The 15,597-nt window shown below is 40.2% G+C and overlaps 8 protein-coding genes across 8 annotated transcripts, besides 1 other annotated feature; 5 read left to right on the plus strand and 3 right to left on the minus strand.

Moving 5' to 3' along the window:
• Positions 1–65: 65 nt before the first annotated feature.
• On the minus strand, positions 66–2,951 carry UFD2 (ubiquitin-ubiquitin ligase UFD2; the record flags this gene model as incomplete). The annotated part of the gene is made up of 1 exon (XM_056232196.1): positions 66–2,951. The coding sequence occupies one exon, from the start codon at positions 2,949–2,951 to the stop codon at positions 66–68; it is 2,886 nt and encodes a 961-aa protein (XP_056086499.1).
• A 658-nt stretch (positions 2,952–3,609) lies between these two features.
• Positions 3,610–4,980, plus strand: RBS1 (Rbs1p; the record flags this gene model as incomplete). The annotated part of the gene is made up of 1 exon (XM_056232197.1): positions 3,610–4,980. One exon carries the CDS (start codon positions 3,610–3,612, stop codon positions 4,978–4,980), a length of 1,371 nt encoding a protein of 456 aa, XP_056086500.1.
• A 267-nt stretch (positions 4,981–5,247) lies between these two features.
• Positions 5,248–6,381, minus strand: PPH22 (phosphoprotein phosphatase 2A catalytic subunit PPH22; the record flags this gene model as incomplete). The annotated part of the gene is made up of 1 exon (XM_056232198.1): positions 5,248–6,381. The coding sequence occupies one exon, from the start codon at positions 6,379–6,381 to the stop codon at positions 5,248–5,250; it is 1,134 nt and encodes a 377-aa protein (XP_056086501.1).
• A 614-nt stretch (positions 6,382–6,995) lies between these two features.
• SKDI04G0590 (uncharacterized protein) lies at positions 6,996–7,856 on the plus strand (the record flags this gene model as incomplete). Its single annotated transcript, XM_056232199.1, has 1 exon — positions 6,996–7,856. The coding sequence occupies one exon, from the start codon at positions 6,996–6,998 to the stop codon at positions 7,854–7,856; it is 861 nt and encodes a 286-aa protein (XP_056086502.1).
• A 331-nt stretch (positions 7,857–8,187) lies between these two features.
• On the plus strand, positions 8,188–10,041 carry VMA1 (H(+)-transporting V1 sector ATPase subunit A; the record flags this gene model as incomplete). The annotated part of the gene is made up of 1 exon (XM_056232200.1): positions 8,188–10,041. The coding sequence occupies one exon, from the start codon at positions 8,188–8,190 to the stop codon at positions 10,039–10,041; it is 1,854 nt and encodes a 617-aa protein (XP_056086503.1).
• Positions 10,042–10,448: 407 nt separating this feature from the next.
• Positions 10,449–10,526: a sequence feature (Short protein (SKDI_04G0620, CAI4057197.1) was converted to a misc_feature.).
• Positions 10,527–10,909: 383 nt separating this feature from the next.
• Positions 10,910–11,872, minus strand: MRX19 (Mrx19p; the record flags this gene model as incomplete). The annotated part of the gene is made up of 1 exon (XM_056232201.1): positions 10,910–11,872. The coding sequence occupies one exon, from the start codon at positions 11,870–11,872 to the stop codon at positions 10,910–10,912; it is 963 nt and encodes a 320-aa protein (XP_056086504.1).
• Positions 11,873–13,439: 1,567 nt separating this feature from the next.
• Positions 13,440–14,726, plus strand: LYS20 (homocitrate synthase LYS20; the record flags this gene model as incomplete). The annotated part of the gene is made up of 1 exon (XM_056232202.1): positions 13,440–14,726. One exon carries the CDS (start codon positions 13,440–13,442, stop codon positions 14,724–14,726), a length of 1,287 nt encoding a protein of 428 aa, XP_056086505.1.
• A 470-nt stretch (positions 14,727–15,196) lies between these two features.
• Positions 15,197–15,454, plus strand: INH1 (ATPase inhibitor; the record flags this gene model as incomplete). Its single annotated transcript, XM_056232203.1, has 1 exon — positions 15,197–15,454. One exon carries the CDS (start codon positions 15,197–15,199, stop codon positions 15,452–15,454), a length of 258 nt encoding a protein of 85 aa, XP_056086506.1.
• Positions 15,455–15,597: the final 143 nt, after the last annotated feature.

The raw sequence follows: 15,597 nt of genomic DNA on the forward strand, positions 1-15,597 counted from the left end.
CAAAGAAAAATAAAGCCTGCCCGGATATGAGGTAAAGTTATGCTTCATCCCATTCACCTATGTATTTATTCCTTTGTTTTATTTTTAGCTTCCTCTTTTTTTTGTTTTTTAAAAGCAAGAATTTCCTGTCTAAGTTCTTCATTCGGTTTTACGTCGTCCAACTTTAAAGGCATCCTATTAAATGGGTCAGTGGAGTCGCTTAAGAGATGTGCTTTGATTGTACTTCTATCAATATTCATCTTAGACGCTGGTAAAGTGACTGGGTCTTTCATAATTGTGTACATTAAGGGATCTAAGAACTCATCAGGAACATCACCATATTCAAGGTCTTCCTCTTCGTCAGCCTTTCTCTGCTCTTCGGCTTTATTGGCAAAGTTTAACAGTTTTTCGACAAATTCTTGAGATGCTAAACCTGTCTTTCTACCAAGAATATCAACAGCACGAATAAAAAGATTTCTATCAAAAGATCTTTCATCTTTAGCAACAGCGCTGATGAATTCCGGTTGTTCGGAAAGATTGATATAGACTGTTGTCAAGGCTTTCAACAAATCTTTTGGGTTGAATGAATAACTCTGTGGGTCCTTCACTTTCAATTCCCCACATTTGGGTCCAACTAATGATTCTAGATTATAATTTAGCATACTAGCCAATCTATACACAATTTCTGGTGTGACAAATGCTCCTGATATATCCTTCGAATAAATTTCGAACAACTTCATCGATTTATCAGCTAGTCCACACGATGACTTAGCTTGTCTGGAAGCGGACGCTAGTCTCGTTTGTAGCTCCTTGTCTTCCTCTTCTCTCGTTGGTGGTGACCCTCTTGCACGCTTATCCAGCTCATTTTGAATATTATGAACTTCAGCTAAATTACTTAGACCTTCATCTAAAAGGAAGGTCAAGTCATTCAACATACGGGCCACGAATCTCACAAAAAAATCAGCGTTGTTTTGGGATTGCCAGATCAATTGGTTCTTGTAAGATGGTATTTTGTAATAAAGTTCCTCTAAAATGATCGATATGCTATATCTACTATTGAATTTGTCGTAAAATTGTGATGAAGAACCCGTTTTTTCGACAATAACATAGAAATCTAATAGAGCATATAAGAGGTTATTTTTTACCAATTCATCGTGTTCAAATATATCCATCATAAATCCAGGTGAATTATCGGTTAATGGCATGGCACCAACGCTTAATAGTTGCACCAATTTACCTTTCAAATGCGGGTTAGAAACCAATTCAGGGCAACGAAGTACCATTGTTGTAAGTTCAACAAACGATCCTAGACGTGGATTTCTAAAAATGGGGGATGTCTGGTATTTGGAGATGTAGAGAGAATAATTGATTGGACCCTCTACAACGAATTCTGGGTAGTACTTAAAAGGCACTGGAGCATGCGCTCTCAAAAAATCGGCGTTATCAACGTTTTCAACACCAATTTGATCAGGAATTAACGGTAATTTAATTTGCTTGAACGGAAACTCATGTTTAGGATCCACAACACGAATTAAAAAGGTAGATGCGCCGCAAATAAAATCAAAGACCTCCAGCTGCAGTGATCTATGTGCGAAGAATCCCTGAACAGCAAATTGTAAAGATTGTGTAGTGTTCAATGCTTTCTCCATCTTGGATAATTGTGCCGTGACAAATCTGGCGAAGACATCATGACTTGCGGCTATTTTTTTTACTTTTTCGATCTCTTCCTTTAACGCTTTGACCTCAGGCCCCATCTTCTCTTCAAATGATAGTGTACCTCCGAGACCATAATGCAGATAAGTCAGTGTTAAAAAAAAGCAATCTGATATAAAATTGGGCTTGGTGTCCGCAGTTTTCCGATTCTTATCATAAAATGCATCTGCCTCTTTGAAATCTGAGTTCAAGCGTGTTTCTCCAGACAGATCAATAAATAGGCTTGGGTTATTGAAGTAATTCGCGTCAATCTTGTCGATTTTCTTGTATGAGGTGTCTAGGAACGGTTGAGAAAATTTAACCAGTAATAAAGTGATATTGGACATGAATCCATTAGAAGATAGTTCTTTAAATGGTGGATGATCGGCTCTACGTAAATGGTTCTTATTAGCGATATGGGCAAAATAGCTTATCATATCGGTCCTTGAGTCTAGAGAACCACGAACAAGCCTATCGACAATGAAAAAGAGTCTATCTATAACAACTTTGTGTTCGGCTTGTAGAGATTCGTGGATCATGGCTGTTTGTTGTTTAGAACGTAGAAGATTGTCACCATAATTACGAATTGCAACAGCAGCATCTATTGGAGATAGAGATAAAATAGGGCCCAATATCGTTTGTTTTTCAAAAAATTGTGGCTTACAGCTATAGTTTGCAAAAAACCCTTCTATCTTAGTGAACACTTCTGCAATAGGTTTGAAAGTAACGAATAATTCGTAAATAGTAAGAACGTTGTTGTAAATCACAGATTCGTTTAGATCAAAATGGCTGACGTGCTGATTACAGTACTGTAGTAATGTTGGGAAGACGACATTAAGCAAATCTAAAGCAGAACCCTCCAAAATGGCTCTTTGAATGATTTGGGAGAGAAAATCAGTGTATGCGTTTACATTTGAGACGATTTCAGTGATATAATTGATGAAAGTACCATTCATGCAGAAATTCTCTATTTGTAAGGCAACAACACCATAGCCAATGACAAGACGATCAATCTCCTGAAAAGTGGAATGTAATGACTCGGCGTTGGGCTTGTTTTTAGTGATTCTCTTTTGCTGTTGATTACGGCGGAAACAGTCATTCAGATACTCGAAAGGCTTGGTAAGTTCCTCATTTTCAGTGAGTTGATATATCAATAGCGTATCAATAAAATCAACTCCAAGAGTCGAGCCCTGGGACACTTCCTCAGACTTCAATATGTAGTAGCCGCGGGTATCGGAAGGATCGGAGGTGACTTGTAAAATATCTTCGATGGCGGTCATGACGAATAAATTGTGTAGGTAAAGGTTACGAATTAGAACCCTAGTATGAAAAGCAGGTTCTATTTCTTTGAAGCAACTAGTAGCTAATTTTCACCCTTTCAACTGTTCAATACAAATTTTAAGGAATATAATTGATGTTTACTGCGGCAACAACGAATATTTTGACAGTAAATGGGAATTGAATAAAAATACACTTTACTTGATGCTAACCAGATGTGTGCGCTGTAGGTCTATCTCGAATTCCACTTGGCAATGATTGAAAGCTACCTGTAATCCTACCCACCTTTTTAATGAGAACTAACTATCGCCTCTGACGAATATTGGCAAAATAGCGTCCTCGACGAAAGAATGAATGATTAAGCGCAAAATAATGCTGATTCAATAATAAAATATTGGTTGAGAAGCATCGCGTGGTGTTGTATGCGGGTTGTATTGCTTATCTGCGTCTTCTTTCTTAGCACAAGTCAATAAAATCCGGCGTAGGAAATTGAGCCATTGTTGTAGCAGTAAACTGTGGTGACAGTATGTGAAACGTGCATCTTAGATTCAAAGCATAATTTATTTCATTTTTAATTAATGTTAATTATTTCATTTCGTACTAACAGTTAAAGTATGCCAAGTATTTTTCAATTCATAGAGAATTCAATAAACGTGGGTGATGGCAGTGCTTGGATCTGAAAACTGGGGATTGACGCCCGCTATGGAAACAGGTCTATTCCAGAAACCGCAGGACCGTATTTTTATAATAGAGCTGGAAAATTCAATAGTGTCTTTTATAAACTCGAATACAGAATCATTCCAATTGAGACCTATGAATTCTTACTACAGGCTTTTGTCGCATCAAATAGCTGAGTACCATAATTTGAATCATGTTTTAGCAAGGACTCAGGACAGCTGTGTGATTCTTTTCAAAGGTGAGAATTTCCAAAAGGGTGAAGGCAAACCACTTTTACAAGAATTACAGTTGAGCAAGAAATCAGAAGAACTTGTTTTCTCGAATGAGAATATTGAGAGATCGAATAATAGTAAAATATTTCGAATCTTAAAACGGAAAGAAGTACGTAACGATAGCGATTTGAAGTTGGATAGTGGCATAGACAGATCAGATAATAAGTTAGCAGCTAGTTCTGATAAGGGTCGAAAAGTTGAAGCCGACGATAAATCAAGTACTGATTTGGAACAGGAAAGAATTGAGAAGGAAAGGCTCTATGAGCAACGTAAACAGGAAATTTTTGACAAACTTAACAAAAATGAAGACGATGGAAAATCAACCAACAGCAACAGCAGTAATGATAGCGACAATGAGTGGAGTGATTGGCTGGATAGTGATGACACCAATACACAAACTACTAATGGCTCAATCAGCTCTCCATCACCATTCAACCCATATATGACGACGACGCAGCAGAATAAGCCTCAGCAACTATATCATGATAACCGAAGAGGAAGAGGGCAAAGAAGAAGAGGGACAGGCAATTATAAAGACGCGTACAGATGCCAAAACCGCCGGAACAAAGAAAATGGCGGTTACCAGGCGGGATATCCTACTCCTTACATGGTGTATCCCCCTCCCCAGATAGGAAACAACACTCTCTCAACTTACCCTCTCATGTATAACTCAGCATCTTCCGCTTCTGCTCCTGCACCAATGATGATGAGCGGGAATGGTGTCTTTATGAATCCTTACATGTACAATATGAATCCGCAAACGTCGTGTTCCTTCAGCACCCCTATGCCCATGTACCCATCGTATCAATATCAATATCAATATCCATACAACCCTCAATATCAAAACGGATCATATGGCAATACACCAAATTACAATTCTAATGGTTATACAAAGTCTTTGGCAAACAAGTTCAACCAGTCTCAAAGAAAGAATCCGTCTTCAAGTGAGGGTCTAAGGCGTAATAATGGTAGTAACAGTGAGGGGATTCGTAGAGGTAGTGTCAAGGATATACAACTGTCGGAAGGCACTAATTCAATAGAAGCCAAACTTGACAAATTAAACATTTCGTCCGAAAAATGAACCATACATAATGGTAGAAAAACGTAAAGCTTTATAGAAATTAGTATATGTGAATAATGACAACCGGACATGCGTTATATTCTTGGCGAGGCATTCAGAAATATAAACATCTAAAAAACAAGAATTTAATAGGACATGTGCATGGTAAATTGTTATTTCCAAAAGATAAAAGAAAAGTAACTAAAATATATATCAAAGAGAAAAGAAAAAGAGTTATATTAGAATGAAGTAGCGTAGTAAGAAGAGTAAGAATGCACTACATGTATATTATAGAAAATAATCCGGTGTCTTTCTGCTGACGGAGGGTTCTCCAGGCCTCACGGATGGGTCGTATTGTAAGAATTGTCTATTATGATTTTCATCCACCTCCATGATAGCGGCCTGATTACCACATCTATAACAGTAATTCGGAGCACTGAAGATAGTGACCACGTTTTGTTGATGAGACCAAGCGTAGCCTTCCATGACCAATTGGTGAGCTCTTGCTATTAGTGATAGATCATTAGTATGATTAAATTGCTCACTGATGTCTTGGCCAAAAGTGAAACCTGCGCCTCTGGGGCTGATGCCCCATCCGCCCCTGTCATCAGGGTCGGACCATAGCAGATCACACATGGGACCCTCGTGGGGTACTTCCTGTATTCTATTTAAGTCTCTAACCTGGTCTATTGTTTCTATCATGGGTGAAAGACCACCATGCAGACAGAAAATTTTGTTATCTACCAAAGCTGTGACGGGAAAATAGTCGAACAAATCGGTGAACATTTTCCACACATTCGCACTGCCGTATTTCCTCAAACATTCGTCATAAAACCCGTATACCTGGGTGATTTGCCTCGATTCGTGGTTACCCCTCAGTATAGTGATTCTATGCGGGTATCTGACTTTCATGGCGACTAAGTAGGACACAGTCTCGACGGAATAATATCCTCTATCCACGTAATCACCCATGAAAAGGTAATTAGTGTCGGGGCAAGGACCACCGATTTTAAATAGCTCTAATAAATCATGGAATTGACCGTGTACGTCACCGCAAATTGTCACTGGCACATTGATTGGCTTGACGTTTTCCTCGAACTGCAAAACATCCACTGCCATCTTACATAGTCGGGCCACGTCGTCTTCTGACAACGGCTCGCATTTGCTCAGGTGCTCAATCCATTTGTCAAGCTGGTTTATACTTGTGTTGGTTAGTTTTAGCGGTTTGGAGGATTTATGATCTGCTATGCCTGAAGAGCCAGGCTTAAAGTTAAATTCATCCAACTCTCCGTCGGCATGATCCTCATTGGCGCCTGCCTTCGCGTTATCCTTGTGGTCGTTGCTATTCATGTCTTCGTCGAGGGTAGGCGACAGCTGATCTTCACCGGAACCGTGCACAGGGTCATCAATTTCCATATCCATTTTTTTCAAAGGAAAGGTGGTTATGCAGAAGTGTCAATAACAAAAAACTTAAAAAAAAGATGTAGCGGAGATCAATTACCAGAAAAAAGGAAGAAAATCAGGTAGGAAAGAAACTAAACTGGAATGAGCGTTCTTCCTCGAACACTGTTTTGCAGTGGACTGATATCTTCACAAATGCGCTGTAATTACAGCCCTTCCTGGCTGTAATAAAATGGGGATGTCCCTTTGAAACTTTCCAGGATTTTTCTTTTTTTCCAAAATCAAGAAAAATTGGCATGTCTTCATTACCCGGCCTGTTACAGGGTAATGGCAGGGAATTCTTGGTAGTAGAAAAGGGTATTTGCTGTCGCACCAGCCTATGAAATAGCCTTGCTTATGTTTGAAAGATATTGAAAAGTGTAAATGTTGCTAGGATGATATTATTTAGCACCATTAATGACGATTTCGGCTAAGTGTCACAAAAGATTGTTCGCTGTTGGTGTGGTGTGTGGGTTCATGTTAGAAAAATTAATTTGCGACACTTGGCAGTTCTTGTGCTTTTATATGAAATATGCTTGTGAACTCCCTTTCTGGATATGCTTTGTTCACAGATAGCCAAGAAAATATTACGAGGTATGCAGTGTAACACAAGTATAGAGGACTGTTTGGACGAAGACGATATAACTTTTCCATCCTTCAGTCCCGAAGTGGACACTCAAAACAGGTTCTTGCCAAGAAGTGAGCTCCCCTCGGTGAGGCAACTTGTTATCTCCAAGCAAAAAAGCAGGCGAAGAAGGGAAAACAATGTTTTTGTGGGGAAAATGGAGGACGTGCTTGTGAAGTGGAGACCGCCTGCGTCTTCGCATCGTGGCGCCATCGAAGCCATTAATGGCACACATCCATATCAAATCGATACGGCGCAGTTCAGCTCTAGAAGGTCAGATCCCTTTGGTTCAACTAAGAGGGACGAGTCCGTGCGTTCGATAATAGAGTCGTTTACGGACTGGTGGAGACGCAATTCCAAGATTTTCTTCAACGACGAGGTGCAAGGGGAGGAGGAAGGTGTGCTTGCTGAAGGCAACGCAAGTCAGCGCGGCCAGGAGTTGCAACTTTTCGACGAGGATCTCTTTTCCTTCCACCTGAGCCCGAACGAAATGTCCACCAGGAATAGCGAACATCAAATGCAGACACCGGTGCTTTTCCCCTGCGAAGTGCCCATGAGGACAGGACCAACCGCTGCAGGACGAAAAGTTATTGACATCGGTGATGGTGAGGAGCTGTCCATATACCGAGATATTTACTCTAACCCTATTCCCGTCAGCTATTTAGATACCTTGAACTTGAACAATTCTATGTCCTTGCGACAAATGCAACAACAACAGCAGCAACAACAACAACAACAGCAGCAGCAACAGCAGTGTGCCGGGAGCTCATCTGCATTGGAATGCTGTGCAGATTCCAATTGGGTTAAGATTTTTCTTTGCCACAACGATTAGGCTCCACTTTGCTTTTATAGTCCCTATCTATTGTTTCTTTATTTTATTAGCGTAACCTTATTGTATTGTTCTTTTTTCTTTTTTTTTTTTTTTTTTTTCAGATCTTTTTCCACGGCTCCCCAAAGGGGTCTCGCGCTGAATTAAAAACTGAAAATAAGAAAGGAAAAAGGCTCTCTCGATAAGGTTGCAACATTTTGATTACCACATTAGTTAGACTATAAAGTATCAAACACATTTCTCAAAGCATATAGATATCTAAGGTTATAACGCAGGAGTCGTTCTTTCATTCTTAGAGTTAAAAAGCAAATAGAGAAGAAAAGAAAAGGAAACAATGGCTGGTGCAATTGAAAACGCTCGTAAGGAAATAAAAAGAATCTCATTGGAAGACCACGCTGAATCTGAATATGGTTCTATCTACTCTGTCTCTGGTCCAGTCGTCATTGCAGAAAATATGATTGGCTGTGCCATGTACGAATTAGTCAAGGTCGGTCACGACAACCTGGTGGGTGAAGTCATTAGAATTGACGGTGACAAAGCTACCATCCAAGTTTACGAAGAAACTGCTGGCCTTACGGTTGGTGACCCTGTTTTGAGAACCGGTAAGCCTTTGTCGGTGGAATTGGGTCCTGGTTTGATGGAAACCATTTATGATGGTATCCAGAGACCTTTAAAGGCCATTAGGGAAGAATCGCAATCGATTTATATTCCAAGAGGTATTGACACTCCAGCTCTGAGCAGAACTATCAAGTGGCAATTCACTCCAGCAAAATTCCGTGTCGGTGACCATATCTCCGGTGGTGACATTTACGGTTCTGTTTTCGAAAACTCCTTAATTTCAAGCCATAAGATTATCTTGCCACCAAGATCCAGAGGTACGATCACTTGGATTGCTCCAGCTGGTGAGTACACTTTGGACGAGAAAATTTTGGAAGTCGAATTTGACGGTAGAAAATCCGATTTCAACCTTTACCATACCTGGCCTGTTCGTGTTCCTAGACCGGTCACTGAAAAATTGTCTGCTGACTATCCATTGTTAACTGGTCAAAGAGTTTTAGATGCTTTGTTTCCCTGCGTTCAAGGTGGTACAACATGTATTCCAGGTGCTTTTGGTTGTGGTAAGACGGTTATTTCTCAATCTTTGTCCAAGTATTCCAATTCAGATGCCATTATCTACGTTGGGTGCGGTGAACGTGGTAACGAGATGGCAGAAGTCCTGATGGAGTTCCCAGAATTATATACCGAAATGAGTGGTACTAAAGAACCAATTATGAAGCGTACTACTTTAGTTGCTAATACATCTAACATGCCTGTCGCCGCCAGAGAAGCTTCTATTTACACCGGTATTACACTTGCAGAATACTTCAGAGATCAAGGTAAGGACGTTTCTATGATTGCTGACTCTTCTTCAAGATGGGCCGAAGCTTTGAGAGAAATTTCTGGTCGTTTGGGTGAAATGCCTGCTGATCAAGGTTTCCCAGCTTATTTGGGTGCCAAGTTGGCCTCCTTTTACGAAAGAGCTGGTAAAGCTGTTGCTCTGGGTTCTCCAGATCGTATCGGTTCTGTTTCTATCGTTGCTGCTGTTTCCCCAGCCGGTGGTGATTTCTCAGATCCTGTTACTACTGCTACATTGGGTATCACTCAAGTCTTTTGGGGTTTGGATAAGAAATTGGCTCAAAGAAAGCATTTTCCATCTATCAACACGTCTGTTTCTTACTCCAAGTACACCAATGTCTTGAACAAGTTCTATGATTCCAATTATCCTGAATTCCCTGTCTTGAGGGATCGTATGAAGGAAATCTTGTCTAACGCTGAAGAATTGGAACAAGTTGTGCAATTGGTTGGTAAATCAGCTTTGTCTGACAGTGACAAAATTACTTTGGATGTTGCGACTTTGATCAAGGAAGACTTCTTACAACAGAATGGTTACTCCAGTTACGATGCTTTCTGCCCAATTTGGAAGACATACGATATGATGAGAGCATTCATTTCATATCATGACGAAGCTCAAAAAGCTGCCGCTAATGGTGCCAACTGGTCAAAATTGGCTGACTCCACTGGTGATGTTAAGCATGCCGTTTCTTCATCTAAATTTTTTGAACCAAGCAGGGGTGAAAAGGAAGTCCATGGTGAGTTTGAAAAGTTGTTGAGCACTATGCAAGAAAGATTTGCTGAATCTACCGATTGAGATATATATATAGTATATATCTTTCGGTTTATTTCTTAGTTGTCTTTTCTCTGTATTTCAAAAAATTTATATAGGCGTATGTTAATAAGATAAAATATGAAATGAAATTAACAGAATATACAATGAAATAATATAATAAAAAGACAATCCAACTGCCCATTACTGTGATGTTGGCGAAAAACAAAAAAAAAGTTTAAAAAAAACGGACAATTGATTAAATTATGTGTGATATATATAAAGCACTATATAATAGTAAACAATGGTTTACACCCCACGGAAAATTTAACAGGTAATTTAGATCCATTATGAGATAAAATGAAACGGCTAATATGTTAATTCATCAATGACATTATGATATTCTTGAAAGAATTGAAAACAAAAATTAGAGCTATTTACTCATAATCCGCTTATTTGGATCTGGCTCTCACCTTCCGTCTCTTTCTCTTAAGTCTTCTAGTTCTCTTCTTTCTCCACTTAGCTCTCATTTCGATTGAATCGATGTGGTCTGCTTTTTTTTATTACAAAGTAGGAAAGGAATAAAGAGGAATATGGAACTGATCAGTAGTCAAGTTTTATAGAAGATGAGATCAAATTCTGTTAAAATATTGTTCAACCACCATTGCGAAAACATCGAACTTTTTTTGACAAATATTAACAGGGTAATGATTCAAAGTTTGCTTCAGAAAAAGTTAGGGGTCAGTTATTTTCAGAGAGTTTGTCAATAAAAAAATCATCTAGTAAAAAAAAAGAAGAATATTAAATGTATGGATGTTCTTGTATATATTCTGGTGTACGGAAGTGCAATAGAAAAAAACACAGTCCGCTTTTGGGCTTTTGTGTATCTACATGAAAGATGGGAGACATTAAATCAGCCTCTGCTCCTGTCTTGTGGTTTCGATTTCTGAAAAATGACTTTGTTCAAGTCGCTCTCCAATTCATGGATCTTTAAAAAGTCCAAGATCAAAGGAAGAGTTTTCTTGTTGAGCAATAATTTTGGTGCGTCTTTTGATCCCTCCTGTGACCCACTTGAATGGCTGCTGTTCCCACGTTTGTAGACTTCTGCATAGCCCAGTAAATCTCTAAATTCTAAATTTTGGTTCGGGTTTTCCAGTAGGCTCTTCAAGTGCTTGGCGCCAAGGTAGGCCTTTATATTAACATAGGCTCTGTAAGAGAGGTAGAACCCGGGGACGTTTGGTATCAACGGTATTAGAATCAAAGGGATGGTGAGCGGGAGTCCCAAAATGCAGTACAAGGTCCATCTTTTATGGTAAATTAGGCCATCTTGGTAGAGTTTCCTCATTTGCTTTAAGCACTTATCCGGATTGGAGATTTCAGAGGGATAGTAAATGTGCAGAGGCTGTGTATCTACCTTTTTTGCCTTTACAGTATAATCTTTCAATGTGAGCCGTATTTCTTGTGCCTTGTCTGTTTCGCCCTTGATTCTTTTCAGGATATAGCTTTCACTTGGTATGGTAAGCAGGCTATTTTCTGACCATGGCGTACTATTCAGCAAAGATTGGATCATAGACACGATTTTCTTATTGTACGATTTAGGGGACATTTTCAATTTCCTCCAAAGCTTCTTTGATTTCTCGACAATCCATTTTTCTGTCTTTAGTATCTTAGATTGAGTATTGAACAGGTTATCGGTATGCTTATAGTAAATGAAGGATTCCCTGTCGGATATCGGTATAACAATTAGTTTGACAGGATCATGCAGATATTTTTGAGGAGAGACCTTTTCGAGTTTTGTTGAGTATACCCTTATGCCATAGCACACCCGAGAAGTAGCTCTTATACCTGCTGGGGTTATAAATATCGATGGCATCATCCCCAGAAAACGATGACACAATGGGGGACTTTTGTGTGTTATAACCGGTGACTAGCAATAAGACAAAGAAAAAATGCTCTTAAGGAAAGAGAAAAGCTCTATGGTCGGCGAATTACTGGAAAACTGTTTCAAATACTACGCCTTTGATATTGTCTTGGTGTGGAGCCCGATGCTTGCTCCTTGGCGGGGAGAGAGGCGTCAAGTTCATTAGAGAAAAACAAGAAAAAGAAAACAGGCCAGATAGGGAGGGCAGTTTATCAATTCAAATAGAGAGGTGAGCACACCTCTACTTATGGGACGAACGCTAGCAACCGTTACCTATTGTGACACAAATGGTTATGAGAGGTCGACTGCGAGGTTTCGGTTTATCACCGCACTTTAACCCTCTTTTAGAACCGCTGGGTTAACACTCAACAAAAAGCAGGTAGATGGAACACACGAAGAGTAATTAGAAGGATAATCAATCCAATAGAGCACCGTCTATTCATGATATGTTTTTATATCCGAAGGGGGCCCTCTTGTCGTTTAGTATCGTTTTTACGAGGTTTTCAAAATTAGCCGCCAATATTGAGAATAGGGCTCAAGCGCTAGTATACCATACAGCTTTCGTTCAAGATTTAATTGAGAGTAAATCGGGCGTGAGTTAGCTCTGGATGGGCAAGGAAGACTGCCGGTATCCTGTAAATATCATTGCAAGGTATTTATTGTTTTTACTTGGCCCAGGAGCATAACCGTCTGCTTCACATGTTCCACTGCACGTGATGCGCTGATTATTTTGGCGTGATCCCGGTGTCCAAACCTCTGACAAAAAGAATCTTTTCCTTCGTTAGAGCTAAAAATAAATGAAAAAAAGCAGAAGTTAAAGGGCAATGACAGAGCGCGTCGAGCCAGTCTGCTATGACTAATGCGTCGAATATCTTTCTTCCTTATAAACTCCGCCAAGCTTGCGCGAGGGCCTAGTTCATCATTATTCTAGAAGCATGATGACTTGTCTTTGTTTCTACGAAAAGTTGCGCAGGAATATTACAAATGGTACTTTGGTGAGGAAAAGGAATTCCGGCGGGAAATCGGCAAGAAACGTGGAGCGTGGGCAACTCACCAAGCAGGAAAAAAAGAACTCTTTAGAAGGCCGCATGTAGAAAAAAAGTGCTGACGCGATCTCTTTCTTCGCCTTACAATGGATATGGCGGTACTTACGTTGCGGTTAACAGACCTCTGGGTAATGTACAACGGCTTGCCCCGCCATCCCTTCCTTATTCATGATGAAAAAAAAAGATCAAAATTGCAGTGGAATTTTCTCTTGAGCATGAGGTGGGAATATAGGCAATCGGCAATGATGATTTTTTGACGGAGGAAGTGTGAGTAATACTGTTGATGGCTTAATGTCCTCATCGCTGGGCCTTTTTTACACCTTGTTAAAATATCTTGCGATGATTATATATAAACGATATCAGCTGCTTATCGATAATTGTTCTGTTGATACGCTATTAACATAACTATCCTTGCTTCTTATCTCTGTTTGTAAATAATAAAGAAAGAAAGAAAAGACTCTCAATTTTTTTTGAAAATGACTGCTGCTAAACCAAATCCATATGCTGCCAAGCCAGGTGACTACCTTTCTAACGTAAATAATTTCCAACTGATTGATTCAACCTTGAGGGAAGGTGAACAATTTGCCAACGCATTCTTCGATACCGAAAAGAAGATTGAAATCGCCAGGGCTTTAGATGATTTTGGTGTGGACTACATCGAGTTGACTTCACCTGTGGCATCTGAACAGTCCAGAAAGGACTGTGAGGCCATTTGTAAACTAGGCTTGAAGGCCAAAATTCTAACCCATATCCGTTGTCACATGGACGATGCCAGAGTTGCCGTACAGACTGGCGTCGACGGTGTCGATGTGGTCATCGGTACCTCCAAGTTTCTAAGACAGTATTCTCACGGTAAGGACATGAACTACATTGCCAAAAGTGCTGTGGAAGTTATTGAATTTGTCAAATCCAAAGGCATCGAAATTAGATTCTCTTCTGAAGACTCCTTCAGAAGTGACCTGGTTGACCTTCTGAACATCTACAAAACTGTCGACAAAATCGGTGTAAATAGAGTCGGTATTGCCGATACCGTGGGTTGTGCTAACCCAAGACAAGTGTATGAACTTGTCAGAACTTTGAAAAGTGTTGTCCACTGTGACGTTGAGTGTCATTTCCATAACGATACCGGTTGCGCCATCGCGAACGCTTACACAGCCTTGGAAGGTGGTGCTAGATTGATCGACGTTAGTGTACTGGGCATTGGTGAAAGAAACGGTATCACTCCTCTCGGTGGGCTAATGGCAAGAATGATCGTTGCCGCGCCAGACTATGTTAAATCCAAGTACAAGCTGCACAAGATCAGAGACATCGAAAATCTGGTGGCAGACGCCGTGGAGGTCAATATCCCATTCAACAACCCTATTACCGGGTTCTGTGCATTCACTCATAAAGCTGGTATCCATGCCAAGGCCATTCTAGCGAATCCATCTACCTACGAGATTCTGGACCCTCACGATTTCGGTATGAAGAGGTATATCCACTTCGCTAACAGATTAACAGGTTGGAACGCTATCAAGGCCAGAGTCGACCAATTGAACTTGAATTTGACAGACGACCAAATCAAAGAAGTTACCGCCAAGATCAAGAAACTGGGCGATGTGAGATCCCTGAACATCGACGATGTCGATTCCATCATCAAGAACTTCCACACAGAGGTCACCACCCCACAAGTATTATCCGCAAGAAAGAACAAGCAAAATGACAGCGATGTACCGGAATTGGCCACCATCCCTTCCGCTAAGCGGACCAAGCCATCTGCTTAACGTCCTCATGTCATTCCTCTATGCTCCTTCACTCATTATATATGCTATATAGCATTCATACGTATACATATCGAAATGATAATTTTCTCATCTAGTTTGGCCGACGACGTACGCAAAAAAGAAAACAGATTTACTCTCCCGTGACGCCCGACCAATCAGATGCGCGCATTCGCGGCAGAATAAGGGGAGGTTGCAGCGGGTACTGTCCTACCCACATATTCACGGTTATGCCAATCAACTGTCTAGCTGCCGACATTCATCGTCTTCCACTGCAACGGACTTCGGGTGTTGAGAAACACTTTAATCATCGCTAGAGGGAGAAGGTCCTAATCTGACTTGTTTTGCCTTGCTATTATAAATCCTTTTACTTTTTTGTTTCATAGTAGGATTTGTCCTAGCTTTCTCAAGAGAAGTATATATTTTTTAAAAAGGCATTTTACACCACATTTTGCACAGTTCTACACTAGAATATGTTACCACGTTCAGCATTAGCACGCACATTGCAACTACAGCGCGGAGTGACCGCCAGGTTCTACTCAGAAGGTTCTACTGGGACGCCAAGGGGGTCCGCCTCAGAGGATTCGTTTGTCAAAAGGGAAAGAGCTACAGAAGATTACTTTGTCAGACAGCGTGAGAAGGAGCAGTTACGCCACTTGAAAGAACAACTGGAAAAACAACGAAAGAAGATTGACTCCCTGGAAGATAAGATTGAATCGATGACCAAATGATTGTACAGTCACTTCTTTTAGAATATTCTTACTTTTTTATAGTCAAGCAACAGAAAAAACTATATAATAATACATCACACATTGAGCTTTTGCATCTACGATAATATTTTATTTTAGTTTTGCTCTGTCTTTCTGCATTTTCC

Source organism: Saccharomyces kudriavzevii, assembly GCF_947243775.1.
Source record: "Saccharomyces kudriavzevii IFO 1802 strain IFO1802 genome assembly, chromosome: 4".
NCBI classification, from domain to species: Eukaryota; Fungi; Ascomycota; class Saccharomycetes; order Saccharomycetales; family Saccharomycetaceae; genus Saccharomyces; species Saccharomyces kudriavzevii.